Genomic DNA, 22,435 nt, shown 5'->3' on the forward strand with positions numbered 1-22,435 from the left:
CATGCTAATTTACATTTTAATTACTTCCCATGAAAACAATACATTCATTGACAGAAGAACATAATGTCAACTTCACGGTGCTGTGTTGGTAGACACTTAATGAACTTAATTAGATAATCAGAGACGTTAATTATCTTCCTAATATGTGGATAAACATATTATGCAAATGATTATGTTCATTTTGCAGGCGAAAACATTCACCCGAAGATTCGAGCTCGCCTTCTGCTCTCAACCCATGCGCCCGGCAATGTCAGCCAAACAAAGCAAGTGGAAAATCCACCAGATACTGTATTTTGTGCTGTTCAAAACTGCATCAGTTCATTCATAGTCTGGGCTGACTCTCCAATACAACGCTGGGGCAGTGCTACATTGTCGGAGGTGCCGTTCTTTAGATGAGATATTAAATCGAGGCCAACAACCCTGCCCACCCATCCTCCACCAGATAAACACAGGTCATTCACTTCACGGCTGTTTGCGGGACATTTCTGCGCACAAACTGGCTGAAAATACAATCACTATACTTTTACATTCACTTCTGTGAGGAGCTCTGAAACTTCCTCCTGATGTGAAAGGTGCTGCAGCAAACACAATGATTACCGCTTTACATTCATTGCTAATTTAAAGTGAGAGTGAGGACGCCTCAAGTCAGCCCTGGCAGTTAAAAATCCACCTGTGAGCCACTCTGAGCAGGGAGAGAGGCCGACTAACACAGGTTCACTGCTTGACAAGAGCATCTTTATAAGAGGGACTGCTCCATCTAGCAGCCCAGCCCCAAACTGACACAGCAGCCCAGACCCGAGCAACAGGCAGGCATGAAACTCCGAGCCGTATACATATACATCTGGCTGAAAGACAGCATAGCTGCAGGACTAGATCCTGAGCAAACACAGGGAAGCACATCCACGTCTCACATCAATTCATTCCAATGAGCGTCTCCTCAGCAGCCCAGCGCCATTAGCACAGCAACCCGCAGAATAAAACCTGCGGCGTCCCTTCAGCTGACAAGGTACATTAACCGAACTGAAGCCTGTAGCCACCTTCAGGGGCAGAGATTCAAAACTAGACAAAATACACGCTCGGTACCCTCCAATGAAACACTCTTGATATCCTCCCAACGTGAAAGGCGATGTGTCAAATGCAAGGGCTATTATTATTATTATAACTTCCGATTCGAGTTATGCGTAACGCCTTGGTGAAGTGATATAATGCGAGGGGAAGCATGGGAGAAGGTGGAGCAATACATAACATAGAATAATAATATATAATTCTATTAGGAATCCCATTGAGGCGTCAGCAGCAACAACAGCAGCAGCAACGTGCACAGGGCCTTTCATGTAGGAAGGATGTCCCAAGGCGCTGAACAGTTAAGGGTTTGCATGAGAGCTGGGGGTTGGAATCAAAGGAGCGACTGACCAGAATTTCAGACCATTGCTTTCCAGGCAACCAACCACTCACAGGTTACTGTATTAGCTGATACAGTGAACTACCTGCAGCATGTTGTTTATAGTGATAACACTTTGCTGTGTGCAAATTGGCTGCCGCATTTGCCTACATTTTGTCTATACTTGTAATAGTACTAATACTATTGTATAGTAATAATACTATGCTGGTATTATTACTACACAGTCACTACAGTTTACAGTCAAAACTCCGTGAAGCGCTTTGAAATGTTTCAATGTGAAAAGGCACTATATCAGATGCAAGAATTATTGTTAAGGATAAGGTGCATATATTCTAACATAAATTAGATATTTTTGGGGTCACCCGGGTGTCTGTTACATGCACAAACCCATCACCAGAATATCCAAACCAGACAAGAGTTCCAGGTCAGCCACCTACACATGGAAATTCCCATGTCAGGAATGAGATGGGCTGTCTCTCCCTGGAGGAATGCACCCTGCTTACCTAATTCCGGAGGTTATTAGGCGCAGGTCGGCATGAGTGAAGACTTCAGTGTGTATGGGTGGGGGGCCGGGTGAAGGGGGAAGGTAACTGCTGGAATTTAACCACCTGAAACTGCATAGCTTACTATTGAGAGCAGGGGGTCTGGCAAGCTTTCCCACTGCTTGTCCAGCTTTGGTTGCATGGTTAACAGGATCCAAATGGAAAAGATTCTTCTATCCCTTATATATTCTAAAAGCATAAAACGTCCAGTTTGAAAAGCACAAACTTTTTCCTGAGTTCCATAAATTATAAAGTGGCGGCTTTGGAGACTGATGTCTTGAAAGCTCTCGTGTACTCAAACAATGCCGGGAAGTGGGGATGAGTAGCCTTAGAGTGCGGCAATTTATCAAAGACTTGATAGGCTGTCGGCAGGCTACATGTTGAGGGATATCACAAAATGAATAACGCTTTCATCAGGTCCCGATTCACTTAATTACAGTCTTTTTTGCCGAGAAAACTACAGCAGAAGTTGCAGAAACACCAATTTCATGCATTCGTGCACGGGTTGCGTCTCAAAGCTGCATTTTCCAGATGGCGACATTTTTACTGGAGGAACTAATGATGTGGATATATTTAGGAGAAAACCAATAAAGGAGTCTTTAACCTTCAACAACAAAAGCTTGTTCTACAAAATGTTCCAAGGGATAAATTAACAAATATCAATTACACTGCTCGCTGAGGTGTGATCAGCTGTAATAATCAAAATTATTTTTTAAAAAAATAATTAAACAGACCCTAGGGCAAATTGTCAACACACTGCACTATGACATCACGAAGACATCCGTACCTGTGAGCAAACTTGGCTCCTCGTCCCATACGTTTCCCCAGCAAACGTGTGGAATATATTTGACTTCTCTCAAAGAGAATCACGACTTGTGTTTATACAGTGCCCTTCACATCCTTTATAAAGTGCTGGCAAGGGTAGGATCTTGCAAGCACTTTATAAAGGATGCCCAAGCAAAGGAGAAACAGGACAGAGGAGACCAAAGTAACTCTAATATGATAGAGGATTTTTGCACATTTTTATGAAGTGTACTGTTTACCCTGTAACCCAAAGTCCTAACAGGTCCTAGTTGGACAAACAGCGGGAAAGCTTGCCAGACAGCGCTCTCAATAACAAGCTATGGGGATTTAGCTGGTTAAAGTCCAGGAGTACCCTGACACACATTCTGGGGTCCCCAAGTCTTGGCTCTCGGCAACCTGTGTTTAATACTCTCCGGAATTAAGTGAATCAGGGTTTCTCAGAAAGCACGCTGTCTATTCCAGACACAGAGAAAGTGGATCTTATAGTCTGGTTTGGATACTCTTTAAGCACAGCAATGTGTTTCTACAGGTGTCTGTACAAAAATAACAAGATATACTTCATGAAAGGTCTATGCGCTCACCCGTTGCAAACTCAACACTCAGCATCAAAATTAACCGTATTGCTAAGCCAGTGAACCAGAGGGACAGAGATCCCTATATATAAATATAATGATATCATTGTGTGTGTGTATATATATGACATTGTGTGTATATATATATATAATAAAAAAGATTCACTTAATGAAAGAAACTAAATATGGAGAGTAAAAAAGGGAACAAAGTAATATCATGATTCAAATAAGTAAAGGTTTCATTTCCTTTTTTTAATTATAAAGCTAAAAAACCCACTAATCTTCTTCCCTCCACTGAATCAATCAAGTGGTTTAAAGCAACTATTTCTATTTGTTCCCCCAAACAATCACCTTGGAGACCTGGCACGTGGCTTGAACACACAACCCTCTGTCTCAGAGCGACAGTGAGACAGTCTGACACCTACTGTGCAAAATCAAGCACTATAAGTTCGGAGAAAGAAGACTCCAGTGTGAGCATTTGGGCTGTGAAGACTAAAAAAAAAAGGTGTAAAGCTGGTCAGCTTTTACACTGCACCGTGAAAAGGACTGGAAACAGGATTGGGGGGTGTTACACTTTACCTCGGTAGTGAGCGTGTCGGTCTCTTTCATTAGTCTTTTGCCGACGGATCTCACAGCTGTGGACAGGCTGCCGGTCAGCCAGTCTGACTTACTCTGCAGTGACTGAGAGGTCACAGGTTTACTGGGCATGTTCTTCTTCTCTGAAGCTGTCAAAACAAGAGGGTATCATCTTAACCGTGGCCATTTGGTCTACAAACAAGCTCGGACAGTTAGAAGTGAAAACAGAAAACATTTTGGGGGGGGGGGTCATTGCAAAGCGCTTCTCAGGATTTACTGTAAAGTGTAGCGACTGCGTATTTTGTAGGTGAATGCAGCAGCCAATTTCGCACAGCAATGTCCCTGAAACAGCTATGAAGTGAATGAATAATTTTATCTTAGGGATTGTTGGCCAAGACAACGGGAGAACCTCCCTTGTTTTTTCAAATAGCGCCAAGGGATCTTTAACATCCACCTGAACAGGCAGACGAGGTCTCAATTTACCGTCTCATCCTAAATTACAACACTCCCCCAGCATTATGCAAGTGACCCCAGCTGAGCTATTCTTGAATCACTGATGACAACAACAACAAATTAGATTTTTATAATCTTTCACGTCGGGGGGACATCCCAAGTTGCTGGACAGTCAGTGTTTTGGACGCGAGCTGGGGGTTGGGATCAGAAAGGTTGGAGAGCAGGGAGGGTAGAGGTAGGTTGTTGACTGAAGGCTACAGTTCGCTTTACAAAACAGTGACTAGGGCTTGGCACGTTTTAAAAAAAACATAAAATAAAGAGGAATAACTGTATGATTTTATACCTCTAGGTTTTTGTGGAGTAGTGTTATACTCACTGATATATTGCTGCCAAGACTTTGTTGCCAATTCTTCCCACAGAGGAGAAATCTCGGAAATGGTGACAATGTTCTCTTTAGATCCCTGTTTTACTGACAGGTCAATCTTGTAGCTGTCTTCCAGTAAGTGTCTTCGCTGAGATAGCAGGCGATTCCATACAGAATCCACAGTGGTCACAATTTCTTTTTGAACTTTACGTTAATCAAAATAAAAGAGAGAAGTAGATCATTATTTGGGGAGGACAAGTTTGGAGGGCTATGGGGAGAGAGTGGGGGAGCGGGATTGATTTCCGTAGCTCTTTTCAAAGTGCCGGCACAGACACCATGGGCCGAATGGCCTTCTTCTGTGCTGTATAATTCTCTGAATCTATGAAAAGTGCATTTTCGAAAAATCAACCAGAAAATGTTTTGTTCGTTCAACATTTGCAACTACCCTTTCAGTTCTGATGAAGGGTCATGGGCCCGAGATGTTGACTCACTTTCCTTTCTCCATAGATGCTGCCTGACCTGCTGAGTGTTCCCAGCAACTTCTGTTTTTGTTCCCTTTCATTTGATCAGCCCAGAGCCTGACACTTGAGGAACCCCACAATAATAATAATCGGAATAATAATCCTTGCATTTGATATAGCGCCATTCACGTCATCGAGACGTCTCAAAGCGCTTCACAGGATTTACTGTATAGTGACTGTACTTTTTTTGTGGGTGAAAAGCGGCAGCCAGTTTGAGCGCAGCAAAAACCGGGAGAAGCTCCCGTCTCTTTTCGAATAGTGCCACAAAATGTATTACCGGCCTTTAGAAAACCAGGTTTTAGTATTATTGTTAATAAATAGCACCAGTAATGCAATCCTTACGCCAAAATTCACCTCCCACCACCTTTCCACTTTTACTAGTTTGGCAAATTTCTTCAGCAGGTGCTTATTACCGTCTTGGTTGGAGATTGCTTCGAAGAATCCATCGTAATCTTCACCGGTTGATGAGGCCTGTAAACTCCAGGGGGCTCTTTTGCAGCTACTGTCCAATCCAAAGCCGTCGGGGTACCTGAATGCCACCAGCAAAAAACAATACAACTCTCATTTAGACAGCGCCTTTGTCGCTGATAGGATATCTCAAAGCACTTCGCATAGCTGACTGAGCTTGGGAGGAGGGAAGGAGAGGAAAGGTGACCAAAAGTGTAATCAAGGAAGAATAACAACAAATTGTCTTTATATAGCATTTGGGAGGACGTCCCAAGACGCTGGATAATGAGGGGTTTTCATCTGCGGATGGAATCAAAGAGGGGGTGGAGGAGGGAAGTTGACCAAAGGCATGGTCAAAAAGGAAAGTTTTGAGACACGCCTTGAAGGAGGCAAAGGAGGGAGCGAGGTGGAGGGGTTCCGGGATGGAGTTCCAGAGGGTGGGGGCCAAAAGGCTGAAGGCTCGACTGTTCAGAGTGGAGCAGGCAGATCGGGCTGATACCGAAACACTGAGATAAGCGAAGTGGACAAACAGACAAAAACAGGAGACATGAGTTGAGGCTGGTGCCCAAAGCGACATGGAAAAGAAAGCCTTCAAAGAGCTCAATTTCAAACGTTTTCCACATTTCTGCGCCTCAGCCTTTAAGAATTTTTCCGTAATTCTTAAAGGCTGAGACAAGGTGGAATTTAGGGGCCTCCCGATGTTCGTACCTCCCAGACTTGATGTGAGAAAGGCAATGGATGAGGCAGACGTTGAAAGCCATGTTGGAGTTGAACGTGGCAAATATGACGTCCCATTGCTTGTGTAGGAAGTTGAGAGTGCTGAGCAGGGCCAGTAGGTCAGAAGGTGACTGCCTGGGTTTTGACAGGCAGTGTAGGATGCCTCTGTTTAAGCTGCTGTAAAGGCTGTTCATGACTTGATCCTTCTGCGGATGTGTCTGGTCCATCACCTGAAGGCAGTGAACAGAAGGCAAGAATTTAATGCAATAACTTAGCACTGCTTCTGTAACAGCAGTCCTTTCATTTGTTACAGCATTGATGGTTTCACGTCAGGAGGAGGTCTCAAAGCGCTTCATACTAAACATGTATAATTTATCCTCTACACTACAACACTGAGGCTTGCAGTCAATTCCTTGCGCTCAATTCCTTTACCGAGCAGTAAGTAGGAACCCAGTTGTGAGTTGATTGGAGGATCGCTCTCTCGGGGTAATAATCGATTCAAAAAAATAGCAGAACAGGCACAAATGAGACCTAGATTTAACATCTCATTGCAAGGATAACAGCTATCTCGATGGAGCCCCTCACCTCCTACCCCCCCCACCACCAGCAAAGCATTGGAGTGTCAGCTTAGACTGCGGGTTCAAAGTGCTAAAGTGGGGCTTCAACCCACAACTTTCTGATTTGTAGGCGGAAGATGATAGATATCTCTTAAGACAGACCGTTATTTAATGCTGTAACTCCATTAACTATAGCCACTGCACCATTGAGCTAAATACGCAACCTTAGAATGCAACAAGATTACTCACCATAATAATGCGGTCAGTCAGAAAGCCCAAGACTTTGCCGGTGTCCACTATTAACATCTTAGTGTAGAGTTTATCGACAAGCTTCTGGCTGAAATAGGAAAGATTTCCAAACATTGTGGTCAGCCTTCCCTCGCTGGCGTTCTGCGAGACCCCAGGACCTGCTCGGAGAGAGAACATTCAACACCATCAGCGAAGGACCTTGAGAGGTGACTTGATACAGAAAGCCGATCAGAAACATTCTAACGCTGCAACCAAGAACTCCATGATACAGATTACAGGAACATGGAGATAACAATAATACAATTTATATTCATACTGCGTCTTTCACATCGAAAGGATGTCTCAAATTATAATAAGGCTTGGATTTGTTACAGTTCCTTATCGTAGAAAAATGTCGCAATTTAGTTCAGAGCTTTTCTATGAAGTCCGGTGACTGTGCATTTTGTAGACAAACGTGGCAGCCAATTTGCACTCAGTGAAGTCCCCAGAAACAGCCATGAAGGGAATGCTCATTTGTTTTTAAAATCGGGGAAATCAGTTCATTAGTCTATTAATCAATATAAGAATATATTAAGAAGTCTCTTAATGAATACAACTATATGACAATATATAGTTTGGTTTAATATCTTCACTCAAGGGCAGCACAAGTCATTCTCCAGCCTGCGCTGGAGTGTCAGCCTAGATTGTGAGCGCAATAAGTTCTCGGCATGACTGACCGACATCTGTCAGGACTTTGAGAATGTTTTCATCCTCGTCGATGGCGTGAAAGATGTCCATGATGAACAGCAGAATCTGAGTCTGGAATCTCTTCCTCTGATCGCCCGTAGCACTCTGTGGTGAAGCCTGCAGTAAAGGAAAGTCACACCCGGGAAGTGAAAGTTGTAAATTATTTTGAAAGTCAATGCAGAATTCGAAAGAATTCTTAAATATTTTGCACATTTTTTTTTTGGGGGGGGTGGGGAGGGGTGGTCAGCCGAGTTTCCAACGCACGTGGAAATCCATCCCTGTATCTAAACCAGACTGAGCTCCACACATGTATGCCACCTATCCATTGGAAATGTCCGTGCCTGGAATGGAATGTGCACTCTCTTCCTGGAGTGACGCACCATGCACCATGCTTAGCTAACTCGGCATCTGACAAACAGCTATGAGATAAGTGACCAATTTTATCTGAGGGATTGTGAGCCAGGACAACAGTAGAAACTCCCTTTCCTTTTCGAGTCGTGCCATGGGTTCTTTCACATCCACCTGAACAGGCAGATGGGATCTTAGTTCAGCATCTGATCCCGCACCTCTGACAGTGCAACAATAGTCCGACACCTAATAAATTTAAATTAGGAGGACCCTTGAAGGAGGCAAGGGAGGGGGCGAGGCAGAGGGGCTCCGGTATGCAGTTGCGGGGGGGAGGGGGGGGGAACAGAAAGGCTGAAGGCCCGACTGCCGATAGTGGAGCACGCTTTAAATGGATATAAAAAAAAGTGGGGTAAAGGCAGGAGAATGGGATTACATGCAAAGCTCTCTGAGAAAAGCAACATTTACAACAAAAACAGAAGTTGCTGGGAACACTCAGCAGGAGGTCAGGCAGCATCGATGGAGAAAGGAAAGTGAGTCAACGTTTCGGGCTCACGACCCTTCGTCAGAACTGGGCCATGTTCTGCCGCATGCAACATTTACAACGTGCCGAATGACATCCTTCTGTTCTGCCATTTTCACTGGTTCTATGAAGTAACCCGAGATCTTCAATCACTGGAGTCGATGGGTGCGAGAAGCGGACACTAACCTCCACCAGAAGATCAACAGGATGCAGATGTTTGCTGGCAGGGACCGTCACGAGGCTGTCCAGAAGAAGGACACGTATAAAGTCCGAGACCTGCTTCCTGGCTGGATGGGTCCTCATCTCTCCAGCATCGCACGTCTCAACTGACACAGCCCCACTGTCCTGAAGGCAGACCGCTGACCTAGCCTGGTACACACACACACACACACACACACACGAGTTATAATAATAAAAACAATAATAAACATAATCCTTTGATATGGCGTTTTATCACGTCGTTGACACGTCTCAAAAGTGCTCTCACAGAAATACTGCAGTGTCCCACAAACAGTCGTGGTTTGAGTGACCGGATTTTTTTTTCACAGAGCCATGTGGAGTAAAGAAACTTGCCTAAGATTTTGCCTCACCTGGGAATTAAATCCGGGTCCTCTCGCTTGCGAGGCGAGTGCACTAACCACTACGTTACAGGACTCCACAAGTTAAACCCTGCGAACCATAAAACCAGCACGCAACCACTCTGGGAGTTGAAATTAATCCCTGCATTTGATACACCGCCTTTCACCTTGGGAGCAAGGACATCTCAAAGCACTTCACAGTATTTTGTACGCAAGACAGGTCACCGGGTGAAACTCCCTTCTCTTCTGCAATGGTGCCATGAGAACTTGAACGTCCACCTGAACAGAGGGAGTTAGACGGTGTGATTTAACCATCCTGGCGTGGGGCTTGAACTCACAACCTTTTGACTCAGGGCGAGAGTTCAATCAACTGTGCCAGGCTGACACCTAAACTGACAGTAGCTTTACATGTGCCTTCAATCGGCTGAAGGTCACACGTAACAGCACCGAGAAATGCCGTGACTTAGACCCCGGCGTTCAGCGGTGAAGCACCAAGCATTGTCGGAGATACGTACCTTGTGGTGTAGTGAGCTGGCGGTGGGGAAACAAGTCGCTGCCAGGGACTGCACAAACTCTGCTGATGTCCACAGAGGCTCTTTGGGATCGTTGTAGTAAACAAAGCAGAAGAAATGCATGACATCGCCTGGGTAGCTCAGCTCCCAGGAACTATCAGCACCTGCGATGGGCTAACAACACCAATCCACTTCATCATCTGTCTTCAATTACAGCAACAGCAACTTGCATTTAAACAGCGCCCTTCACGCAGGCTAGCGTCTCGGAGAGCTGTAAGGTGGTGGGGTTGGATGCCAACCACAGGTAGAAGGGGAAGTGACAGTAGGCACAGTTGAAGAGGTCATTCTTAAAGATAGATAAAGAGGGAGGTGAGGGAGTTCCAGACTTTAGGGGAAATTTGCCTGTGTCTGGAATGTAGTGCGTTGGAGGAATAATTCTTTCAAAATACTCTAATTCCAGAGTATTAGGCAAGAACCAAGGCCTGGGGAGCCCCAAGGTGTGTGATGGGGTACTGCTGGAATATAACCAGCCATAACAGTCCCAGCTTAACATTCAGAACTCTGTGTGGGAAGCTTCCTGCTCTCTGTCCAGCTAAGACCACCACAAATGATTTGGGCTTTGGCTTGCTGCGTTAACGGGAGCCAAGTGGAGAGGATCCCTGTTCTCTGTGACTGCTCTGCCCCATTCAACACCTGCCAACGAGCCAAGCTGGCTGGTCCGTGAGCAGCACTGGCCTGGAGCAGCACACATCCGCCTGGCTCAGGAACCGCCACCCACCCCCCCGAGGGTTGATATTCTGATACCCAGCATGTCACATTGCAGCCAGCTCAACTCTACATATCTCCCCAGGAGGGAGGGAGACGATTTGATCTTTATCCCCGAACAAAAAAATTCTGTTTTCTTTGCTAGGAATGAGAATGAGCTTTATACCGTGAATGAGTGCGCTGTGCAACCCTACAAACTACATGGGGGCAAAAAAACAGAAGCTAATACAGCAATCTTTGAGCTATTTATCGGCCGTCAATTTAACGCAGTGGTTAACACTTGCTTCACGCTCTGGGTCACAGTGTTAAACAGTGATTACACTCGATCACACAAGTGCTGAGATGTTACTTAAAAGCATTTTGGTACTCAGCTTTCTGATCTCGTTACCCGTGTAACTACTGAGGTGAGCCGCAGGGAAAGTAGACAAATCCTGTACTGAACGTATACTTAATAATTATTGTATTCCACTCTCCTGTTTGTTCCCCTGTTGCGAAAACCTTACACTTTAAGCAGTGGTACACTGGGTGGGAACTTAACACACTGGGAAACAACGGCTCATGTAATAAAAGCCGGGAGACAGGCTGGAGGGAACCAGCTGCTTACGAGATATGCGTATAGGTCACCCGCCCCTTGAAATGAGTTATGGGGAAATGTAGGAGAATGCCTCGTGGCCTTGCTGGTCACTGATACAGATTCCAACCACGACCCTGTGCTTGAGCTCACTCACCTCGCTTAAGATGGTCCTCACCATCGCCAGCAGGACCAAGGCTGCTTCTATGCACAGGCCTGCCTGAGCCTGGCTGGTCACAGGGCCCTCGTGTTTGCCCAACCTGGCGCTCTCCATCAGTTCGGTCAACATCGCTTTTAGGCTGGACTGGGAAGAACATTCAAAGCATGTTAAAGCACCCATCCATTCCCAGCTACCGCCCACCTGGTCACAGGTGAGTAGATTTTTATTAGGTAAGGGTATCAAAGGATATGGAGCAAAGCAAAGTAAATGGAGTTGAGGTACAGATTAGCCATGATTTAATAGAATGGTGGAACAGGCTCGTGGGGCCTAATGGCCTAGTCCTGTTCCTATGTTCCTGTTTCACCCAGCCATTCCCAGCTAGCTCCTATCTGTTCACAAATTACACCCATCCATTCCCAGACAGTACCCATCTGCTCCTAGATGTCAGCCAAGCTCAGTTGGGAGCGCTCTCACCTCTGAGTCAGAAGGTCAGGGACTTTGAACTCACATGGTCGAAGCTGACACTCCAATACAGTATTGGAGGAGAGCTGCATTGTCGGATGAGGCATTAAACCGAGATCCTGTCTGTTTGCCCAATGGCACTACACAAGAAGGAAAAGGACTTCCTCCCGGTGTCCTGGTCAGTAATCCCCCAAATACAATTGTTCGTTCACTTATTGGGCTATTTGTGGAACACTGCTGTGTACAAATTGGCTGCCACATTTGTCTACACGTTACAGGGTATCCTGTGAAGTTCTTTGAGACGTCCTCCCCATGTGAAAGGCGCTATATTGTACATTAGTTATTATTATTGAATAGCACCCTTCCATCCCCTGAGAAATCCCATCAATTCACAGACAGCACTGAGCAGTAAGCAAAGCCCAACATAACTGGGTAGTATTGAACATTAAAGAATCTCTCATCACTCTGGCTGGTTCCCGTACGTCACTCACTAACAGAGAGTGGCCAGAAGTATGTTCTGTACAACGCAGGCAGTATCAGACCAGACCAAAATGTACATCAGCTAACACTGTCAACTCTTTGCTAGCATGTGTGCAGCCCCACTTTATCTCCCTTGTGCTTGATGTAACGTTGGCGAGTGCAGTGCGCTGTGATGAGATGGGAACGTTGTTTGGATTACAATTACATCCTGTTCCAATGGTTTCATCTCAGTTTCTTCATATTCTACATACTAACTGAGCAATTATGCATCAACCGCTGTAACCTTGTTGCACCCTGCTGTGAATGAAATGCTATTGTTCTGCTATTTGTACATCCTACTGAGCAATTAGTCCCCTCAGCAGTACTTCCAGCTGTCAGCAGGGCTGCTTTTTCACCTGGTTGACATCTCTTTACATTGATGTCCTCCAGCGACCAGGTTCTGCTGACGGTACCTCTTCCACCTAGAGTTAGTCTGCCTCGTCTTAAAAAAATGTGAGATCTCGCAACAGAGCTGGGCAAAACTCTTAAACTCAGCCTGATACGGGCGGCTGCTTTTCCCCCCCAGTTCTTGAAAAAAAAAACGCCTTCTAAACAAAGACCGAATTTCTCAAAACGTACTTCTTCCACTGCGCATTCAGTCATCTTTCCCCCTTCCCCACCCCCCCCCCCAACCTCGGCTCCCACTTTCCAGCTCGGTGCCTGTCCAGCACTGTAAAGTGCTTTGAGGCATCCTCCCGACGTGAAATGTGCCGTATAAATGCAAATTGTACCGTCTTGAATTTAACAAATAGAATCCACAATTCAAAGTGTGCTTCCATTTTGAGACGAAGGGGGCTGCAGGCAGAGGCCGCTCAAAGCTGCCGCTCCCTCCTACATCCTCTTCATCTCCTGGATCTATGTTCCCCCCACCTCCCCTCCTCCCCCCCCCACCCCCACCATGTAAAAGTCTGGCTCAGTGGTAACACTCTCACCTCTGAGTCAGAAGGTTATGGGTTCAAATCCCACGTCGGGACTTGAACTCACAGTCTTAAGCTGACTCTACAAAGCAGAACTCCGGGTGGGTGGGTGGATTTGTCGGAGGTGCCGTCCTTTGGTTAAGACGTTAAACAGAGGACGCTAAAGATTCCATGGCCCTATTCGACAAGAGAAGGGAGTTTCTCCCGGTGTCCTGGCCAACAATCCCCCAGATAAAATTGGTCACTCACTTGTGGGACTTTGCTGTGTGCAACTGCCTGCCACCTTCACCCATAAAATGAACAGTCAAACCACTGTACAGTATATTCCGTGAAGTGCTTTGTGATAAGGCGCTGTATCAAATGCAAGGATTATTATTTACCTTAGAGTCCACTGGCACTTCGTCAAGGGACTTGCGTAAGAAGAGAGCTGCGAGCAGCGCATAGAGACAGGGTATATCGATGTGATGGCTCAGAAACATCTGCACCATTTCCAATCCAGGGATCAAACCCGAGCTCTGGCTGGGAGCCTGTGGCCTCGATTTTAAATTATCTGTTATCACACAGCAAAGGACGAAACGTTTATTTTCAGCATCACGTCACATTATTTCCTGAATTCTGAGTCAAACCTTAAAAAAAACTCATAAGTAACACTGAATAATGTGTATTAAATAGTATCAAATATTAAATAATAATAAGTATTAAACACAAACGGTAATATTAAATTATATTAATATTAAATACATGTTCGGCACCATTAAATAATAGTAGTTAATCTTCAATAATTAATCAAAACCAATCTTATGATCTTGTGTAATCTTGGGATATTGTGTCCTGACTGACAATCCCCCAACAATTGGTCATTTGCTTCACGGCTGCTTGTGGGACCATGCTGTACGCAAATTACCTGCCGCGTTCTCCCATAAAATGCACAGTCACTACACTTCAGCCACAAATCCAATGAAGCACTTTGAGACGTCCTCTAATAATACAATTATTTATTGTTGTTGTTGTTATACATAAATCAGCGTGGAGCAAACAGGGTAAATGTGAAAGGCATAATATAAATGCAATTTGTTGTGGTTCTCTCTCCCTCCATGCCTTAGGTTGGAAAAAAAGTTGCGGGTGTTATATAATAGTTCCTTATAATAATTCCTTGCTTTTGATATAGCGCCTTATCACATAGTTGAGCCGCCTCAAAGCACTTCACTGTCATATTTTGTGGGCGAAACGCGGCAGCTAATTGCACATAGCAGTGTCTCACGAACAATCATGGATTGAGTGACAAATTATTATTATTATTTTAGAAGGGATTATTAGCCCTGGAAAAGCGATTCCCCCAATCAACTAACAACCGTGTTCCTATTTGCTACGAGGTAAACAGAGGCGTTTGGAGTAAGAAAATTTGCCTAAGGTTTTGCCCTGCCCGGGAATTGAACCTGGGTCCTCTCGCAGGACTATATGCAGTAATACTCACCCATTAAAACGTTGCATTCGGCTGCACTGTTTTCCAGCCAAGCATTGGCTGCCATGCTGTCTCTGAACTTGGCTAACAGTGCTGGATTGCAGAGAAAGTGGAGCAGTAGTTTGGAGCCCAGGATGACAGTGGCAGGGTGAAGGTTGACTTGTAGAAACAGCAGGAACCAGTCTGATCCCAGAGACAAAAACAGATTTTCCTGATCTCTGACAGAACAGGAAATAAAAAAAAAACACAGAACAACAGAGGTTTAGCTTTTTATTAATACATTTTTTTAAAAACCCAAATCCGCCGTTTAACATGACTGTCGGAATAACTTACTTTGAACTGAGAGGATCTGATGGTACGATATCAAACAGCACCTTGAGCAACTTGTTCCTTAACCATATCGCTCTTCCTGACACCTGATTTATAACTTGATATCATGGAGATAGAAAGGAGAAATACATCAAGTTGAGTGTTTGCAGTTAGGTGCAATGTGCATGGATTTGCAGTATAATTGCTTTAAGTGAACAAGATAGTGGAGTGTGTGTGTGTGTGTGAGGGGGGAGAAGTCTCACCGTCTATTGAGGTATCAGAAATCCTTTCCAGTGAAATTAATTTTTCATTCATGGAAGCTGGAGGCAAGGTGTAAGCAAGGAATAATCCAATCCTTCAACAGAGAATATTAAATATTTCAGCAGTGATTAACCTTCAAACATGTCTCTAATTACACCATAATGTTTCATTACAATTTAAGTCAGTTGTTTTATCTGGCAGCCAGGAAATTGAGTTGTCCTTTCCTTTGGTATCTGCCTTTGTGGGAATCGTGCCGGCAATTTATAAGGATGATAATAATCTCTGCACCTGACAAAGCACGTTTCACGCCAGGAGGACGTTTCAAAGTGTTTCACAGGATTGCGGGAAAGCGTGGTGACTGCATTTTGCAGGCGAACCCGGCATCCAATTTGCGCAAAGTAATGTCCCGCAAATAGCCATGAAATGCGTGCCCAATTTCATTTGTCTTTTCGAATAGTGCCATTGGATCTTTAATGTCCACCTGAAGAAACAGCCGGGCGGGCCTTGAGTTAACATCTCATCCAAAGGATGGCACCTCCGACAATGCTTTGGAGGATCAGACTAGACTGCATGAGTTCAAAGTCCTGATGTGGGGCTTGAACCCACAGCCTCCTGACTCAGAGGCGAGAGTGCTACCAAGTAGCTGAGCTCACACCTGGATGGCTGATATCATTCCACATTATACATATAAAGCCACACGATTGGGTACAAAGGGACGCCCCATTTAAGTCTTGCACGGAATTTCACATCCCCCATATTCTGCCTGCCCTTTGCTGCTTGTGAATAAATAAGAAAGGAGTGGTCTACCTGAGAATATCTGTCGTGTTCAAGTAACCCTTCAGCAAATTGGTTAGGATGGTGCATATGACGTCAACCTTTGACCTGGTTATCAGTGGGTCGTTCAGGAGGAAGATGAGTTTCGGTGCCAACTTCAGCCTGTGCATGACCTTGGCATTGGCACCACTGTTCCTGGGAGAGCCATGCAACAGCAACAACATTTAGATAACGCCTTTATAAGGACAATATAAAGACAATATCTTGGGGCACTTCATAGTGGTGGGGGTCAGAGGCCGAGCAAGGGAGAAGGGGGAGGTGATCATAGGCGCATAGTGAAAGTCGTAGGTTTTAAGGTGGATTTAAGATTACGGCCAGTTGGAGAGGGGGTTGATGTGGAGGAGAGAGGCAGGGAGTGAGTAGTATTGTGAGGCTCGGCCACCGATGGTGGAGCATGGGTGGGGTAACGTGCAACAGGTCTGAGTTAGCTGAGCAGAGGGGGCGAGCAGAGGAGTGGGGAACGAGCAGATCAGAGAGGTATGTAGGTGCTAGGGCGCGGAAGGATTTATATACATCATTCGGATACCAGCGGTTCTGACAGACTCTCGTGGTGTCAGATCACAAAGGCTTCGAGCACGTAGCCCGGGGAAACCTTAAACTGATTTGATCTGGACTCCTCGCTCAGCTGAGTTACTCCCAATTGGTCGGTGAGTGTCTCAATGATTTATAAAGTGCTTTGAAATGACAAACAAGCAGCAATAATTTCACACGCAGGGCTTAATAGATTTGAAAACAAACAACAAACAACTTAACGTCATTTGCATACATTATATAGAGGTATGTAATAAATCAGTCAGTCACTCACGTTATCCTTCTTCCCTGAATAATAAATAGTTGTAAAGTCTAATGATAATAATTTTGGGAGGAGGGATTTTTTTTTACCACCGGAAAGCGAATTACCAATCAACTAACAACCGGCTTTCTACTTACTGCTGGGGTAAACAGAGGCGGGGGGAGGAAGGAAACTTGCCTAAGGTTTCACCCTGCCCGCGAATCGAACCCAGGTCTTCTTGCTTGCGAGGCGAGCAAACTGACCACCACACTACAGGACTCCACATCCACTGTATCACCTAATGCTCCTCACTTTTTCGTGAGTTGTTGCATCTTGTTCATTTCCTCTCTTGAAGTCTTTTGACTCGTTTTTCTATCTGGGCGCACCAGGAATCTTCCCCCCACCCACACCCCACTTTTCTCCAAAAGTTATTTTCCATGTAAAAGAGCACAGTTGTTCTTTTCTTTTTTTAAAATGAGTCCAGTGTGCTGACCTCAACCACTCTTCCCAGCAGCCTGTTCTAGGCATTAATTACCCATTGCATCATAAATATATTACATAATAATCCTTGCATTTGATATAGAGCCTGATAATGTTATCGAGATGTCTCAAATATCCTTAAAGCGTAGTGACTGTGTATTTTGTGACTTCCTTCCAAACTGAAATTGCGCTTTGCAACCCTAAACCTGCGTTCTCCTGTTCTGCTGTCTTGCTGTCTACTTCAGCACTGACAGGTATCCATCCTGCGACCTTATATAGCCTATTGCTGAGCAGGGCAATGTCTTTAGCCAGAGAGTCATGAGGTGAGCTCAGGATTCAGCGAGTTCTGGGAAAGGTGTCAGTACCTGCACTGCAGAAGGTCCACAAAGTGTCTGAACAGAAGTAAATCCAGTCTTTCTGGAGCATTCAGCCAAATCTAGAGAGAGAAAGAGACACATACCTCTTCACCCGCATCTTCAGTTATCTTTTCCCACTCCCCTCCCTCCCCTTTTAGCTTTCACCTCCGGCTCAACTGCCCAACCGGCGGTGTCAAGCGCTTTGAGGTGTCCTCCCGACGTGAAATGCATTGTGTAAGTGTAAACTGTATTGAACCAACGTCTTGGAATAAGTTGCAAATTTCTGTACCTCGAAATCACATAGGAGATCTCTGAAGGCGTCGCAGTTCTGGATTTTGGATGTCTCGTGGCCTAACTCTATGGTTCCGACCACAGTCAAGATGAGCTGAAAGATCCGGGCGTTTAGAAAATGGGCCTTCCTCCTCAGCAGGTGAGCGAGAAGCTGGACGGACGTGAAGAAATGGGTTTGAGTTATTTTACCCCCAAGACAGGACGTTAACCCTAATCAGACCATTCAGGTGAGTGGTCAGGTGGGTGTCTGACACATGTGGAAATCCAACACCTGCTTTCTACGTGGGTTCAAGCCCCAGGTTGGGACTTGGAATCATGTAGTCTAAATTGACACTCCAATGTAGTGCTGAGGGTATGTTACACTGTCAGATAAGACGTTAAACTGAGGCCCGTCTGCTTATTTGTGGGATATTGCTGTGCATAACTGGCTTCTGCGTTTCACTCACAAAAATATACAGTCAATTCACTTTACAGTATATCCTGTGAAGCGCTTTGAGACATCTTAACGATGTAAAAGGACTATGTCGAATGCCAAGCCATGAAGTAAATGACTGATTTTATCTGGTGGATTGTTGGGCGGGACAACAACAAAAACAACTTGCATTTGTATCACGCAATTCAAGCAGGCAGCATCTCGGAGTGCTTAACAATGGTGGAGCTTGACCCTGAGCTGGGGAGAGAGGTGACTATAGGCACTGTCACGGAGAAAGGTCTTTGATTTAACATCTCCAACAATGCAGCGCTCCTCCCAATAATGCATCGCAGACTGGACTGTGAGCTCAAAGCCCTTACGTGGAACTTGAACCCACAACCTTATGAATCAGAGGCGAGAGTGGTACCAACCTGGCCTTTTGTTATGAAAATTGTTAAAATCAGTCTTGCCTTTGGCAGATTTTTTATTTTATAATCTCTGTCCGCTTTAAGAAAGCCATCTTTCAGCTTAGGACAGAATTGGAGGGTAAAGCAACGGGGTTAGAAATTCTACTTAGCATTTTCCCAGTGTTGGTCTTCAATGGGATTCCGCCCCATGTTATAGTCAGGGGCTGCCCAGGGAGTTAGGTATAAGGCTGGTCGAAATTTCCCCCCCCCCAATTACCTGCCGAAGTGCTAAGGGCATGAGAGCACTATTGGATTTTAGGAATATTTAACGTGTGTTAAATTTAAAATAAATTCACTCTCCCCAAACTATAATAATCGTTGCATTTGATATACTGCCTTATCACGTCTTTGAAACGTATCAAAGCGCTTCACAGAATATACTGTAAAGTGAACTGACTGTATATTTTGTGGGCGAAACGCGGCAGCCAATTGCGCACAACAGTGTCCCACTCTTTGCAGAGTTAAGATTCATCCTCCGTCCCCCAGAATGTACATATATTCCGAACCGTGTTAAAGGGGTAGTTTTACCCTGTATCCTTTAATGCGCTGCATCTCTTGTTGGCACAGTATGCTGGTACTCAGGGCTGAAACCAGGACCTTAACAGCTGCGTACATTTCATGGTCATCAGATGCCATAGCAACAAGGCTCAGGATCACAGCAGGACCTCCGACAAACTGCAAACAGTTGGCAGCCGGGTTCGACTCAAACCTCCTTACTCCTGCAAGAGAAATCGCAGCCTCTTTTTTGCTGTGTGTATCTGACACACGGAGAAACTCATCGCCGCGCTTAAGAGTCTCAGCACGAGACAAAGAAACAGTTACATATATATATATAGAGAGAGAGAGGGAGTGCCCCATAAACTGCAATATTGGTTCATAGTCTGCTTGTTCAGGTGGACGTTAAAGATCCTGTGACACTGTACAAAAAGAGAAGGGAGTTCTGCTCTCGGTGCCTTGGTCAAATTGACTTCATGGCTGTTTACACTTTAGAGTAAGGCCCCGGAAAAAGCTTCGAGATGTTTTGGCGACGTGATAAGGCAGATAATCAAATGCAAGGGTTTTTTTATTATTAATCTATCAATGTGCTTGAAAATTGCTGTCAATGGGGCAGCAGCTAATTTGCACAAGGCAATGTCCCCACAGAGAAAAAGTGAATGACCAACTTGATTTGGGGGGGGGGGGGGCATTGTCAGCCAGGATAACACAGGGAGAAACTTTCTTTTCTTTTCAAATCGTCTTTAAACGTGCCTTCGGTCAACTCCCTCCTACCCTACCTCGCCCCATTTCCCATCTTGAGACGCTCTCCCTTTGTGAAAGGTATATTAGTATAAATTGTTGTTCAATTTCGTCAGATTGTGGCTGTATTTACTGTATGACTGTAGCTCAGTGGTTTGCAAGCGAGAGACCTGGGTTCCGATTCCCAGCAGGGAGGAAACCTTGGGCAAGTTTCCTTACTCCGCACGCCTAATAATAAACCCTCAAGAAAAAAAAAAGCAACAACAATTTGGTCACTCAATCTACAGCTGTTTGTGGGACGCCGCTGTGTGCAATCAGCTGCCGTATTTCCCCCACAAATATACAGTCAATTCACGTAACAGCATATTCTGTGAAGCACTTTGAGACGTCTAGAAGACGTGATAAGACGCTATATCAAAATGCAAGGATTGCTGGATGGGCACCTGAGCTGGGGGTGGGAACCAAGGTGGGTGGGGAGCGGAAACGATGACTGTAAGGGCGGTCGAAGAGCTGCGTTGAAAGAAGAGAGGGAGGGATCGTGTCGGAGGGATTCCGGGATGGTGTTTCGGAAGGCGGGGTGGGGGGGGGGGGGCGAAAATGACTGAAAGCTCGCCCGCTGACTGGAAGGCAGATAAGGCCGGGTGGACGGGAAGCAGATGCGAAAGCCACGGAATTCGGGCAAAACTGTCACAACGCGCGTGAGAGAGAGAGAGAGAGAAAAAGGAAAATAAGACTTGCTCAAAATACTTCCCCAGAAAGGCCTAAAAGGGTCTTGATGACTTGTTTATAACAGAATGTTGTCACAGTAGGGGGCGAATAACAATAACACAGAAATTAGTCAGGGCAATTTGTCCAAGACCTCAGCCTTAGCAGGTCTACTCATTAACTCGAGTGTCGAGGGATAGCTCACATCTCCAGGCAGCCGTACAGGGCAGACAGGACTTGGGGTTGTCGTTGCATTCAAAAGATAAAGGGAACAATTTCCGAGGACAAATGGAGGCAATCAAATAAATAACGACGATATAGTGCAAGCTATTCCCTTATCAATCTCCACCAGCTCTCGGCAAACCGTCAGCCAAGCTCCCGCTCCGAACCGCTCCGTAATCTTGTGTATTGGTTTTTGATGTTTATGGCAAGGAGCGCCGAGCCAGAGCAACAATTTAGTTCTGACATTTCCCCGGCACAACCTCCATAGCCAACAGATATTTACCATCGCAGGAGGCATTTAAAAACTAAATCAGGATATGTTCAGACCATTTACATAACACACCCTCCCCCCCACCTTCCCCTCCCTCCCTTCTCTCGCTCCCCCTCCGCACAACCCTTGTCTACCAAGGGCGTAACAAGCCACGTCCACGAACGATAACCGTGCACTGTTTTAGAATGATAATTCTTGCATTTGATTTAGTGCCTGTCATGCCGGGAGGCTAACTCAAAGAGCTTTCGCAGGACTCGCTGTAACATGTAGTGACTGTGTATTTTGTAGGTGAATGCAGCAGGCAGTTAATAATAATCCTTGGATTTGATTATAGCGCCTTATCACGTCGTTGAGGCATCTCAAAGGGCTTCACACAATATATTGTGAAGTGGTGTTGACTGTATGCTTTGTAGGCAAAACACAGCAGCCAATTGCGCACAGCAATGTCCCACCAACAGTCGTGAATTGAGTGACCACATTTTTTATTTTATTTTTTGGAGGGATTATTAGTCCCGGAAAGCGATCTGCCAATCGACTAACAACCGGCTTGTTAGTCGATTGCGCTATGTCAAACACAAGGATTATTATTGTTTTCTTACTGTTACCCTTCTACGCCGGCATCAAAACAAGGATTCTGCAATTCAAAGTTGCTTACCAAAGCCGGCAAAGGTAGCCCCGATTGTTCGGGATGGCCCGGCGAGGTGGCTCGCAGTGTTTTTGGCCAGAATAATGGGCATCGCGTTGTCTCGAGAAGAAATTCCCAACTGCAGTGAAAATTGGAGAGAAAGGGGAAAAAAAAACTTAACGCAAGTCAATAGGGAGAAATTATTTCCACTGGTCAGTGAGTCAGTGACCAGAGGGCATCGATTTAAGACAGCAGGCAAATGAGGCAATGCGGGGAGATTAGAAGGATCTTTTTTCACCCGCAGAGTAGTTAGCGTATGGAATTCGCTATCAGGAGTGGTGATCGAAGCAGAATCCATATTAGCTTGGGAAAGGGATTTCTAAATAGGAGTATATTACAGGAGAAGATTCCAGAAGAGAGAAGGTTCAAAAATAAAGGAACTAACGTCCT

General features: G+C 45.3%; 1 protein-coding gene across 1 annotated transcript in view; it reads right to left on the minus strand.

The window, feature by feature from the left end:
* The window catches only part of wdfy4 (WDFY family member 4), a 105,471-nt gene that overhangs the window by 55,805 nt on the left and 27,231 nt on the right, over nucleotides 1–22,435 (minus strand). The window contains exons 22-41 of the mRNA XM_042336809.1: nucleotides 22,016–22,124; nucleotides 19,455–19,645; nucleotides 18,046–18,198; nucleotides 17,766–17,836; nucleotides 16,122–16,283; nucleotides 15,317–15,408; nucleotides 15,078–15,171; nucleotides 14,757–14,962; nucleotides 13,663–13,832; nucleotides 11,382–11,528; nucleotides 9,892–10,062; nucleotides 9,595–9,655; nucleotides 9,389–9,414; nucleotides 8,985–9,167; nucleotides 7,921–8,047; nucleotides 7,205–7,362; nucleotides 6,390–6,628; nucleotides 5,648–5,763; nucleotides 4,726–4,917; nucleotides 3,900–4,045 (exon numbers count right to left, since the gene is read on the minus strand). Of these exons, the coding sequence (XP_042192743.1) occupies nucleotides 3,900–4,045; nucleotides 4,726–4,917; nucleotides 5,648–5,763; nucleotides 6,390–6,628; nucleotides 7,205–7,362; nucleotides 7,921–8,047; nucleotides 8,985–9,167; nucleotides 9,389–9,414; nucleotides 9,595–9,655; nucleotides 9,892–10,062; nucleotides 11,382–11,528; nucleotides 13,663–13,832; nucleotides 14,757–14,962; nucleotides 15,078–15,171; nucleotides 15,317–15,408; nucleotides 16,122–16,283; nucleotides 17,766–17,836; nucleotides 18,046–18,198; nucleotides 19,455–19,645; nucleotides 22,016–22,124 (2,814 nt within the window). The remainder of the gene's footprint in view (nucleotides 1–3,899; nucleotides 4,046–4,725; nucleotides 4,918–5,647; nucleotides 5,764–6,389; nucleotides 6,629–7,204; nucleotides 7,363–7,920; nucleotides 8,048–8,984; nucleotides 9,168–9,388; nucleotides 9,415–9,594; nucleotides 9,656–9,891; nucleotides 10,063–11,381; nucleotides 11,529–13,662; nucleotides 13,833–14,756; nucleotides 14,963–15,077; nucleotides 15,172–15,316; nucleotides 15,409–16,121; nucleotides 16,284–17,765; nucleotides 17,837–18,045; nucleotides 18,199–19,454; nucleotides 19,646–22,015; nucleotides 22,125–22,435) is intronic.

This window comes from Callorhinchus milii, unplaced genomic scaffold (assembly GCF_018977255.1).
Source record: "Callorhinchus milii isolate IMCB2004 unplaced genomic scaffold, IMCB_Cmil_1.0 Scaffold7, whole genome shotgun sequence".
In the NCBI taxonomy this organism is placed as follows: Eukaryota; Metazoa; Chordata; class Chondrichthyes; order Chimaeriformes; family Callorhinchidae; genus Callorhinchus; species Callorhinchus milii.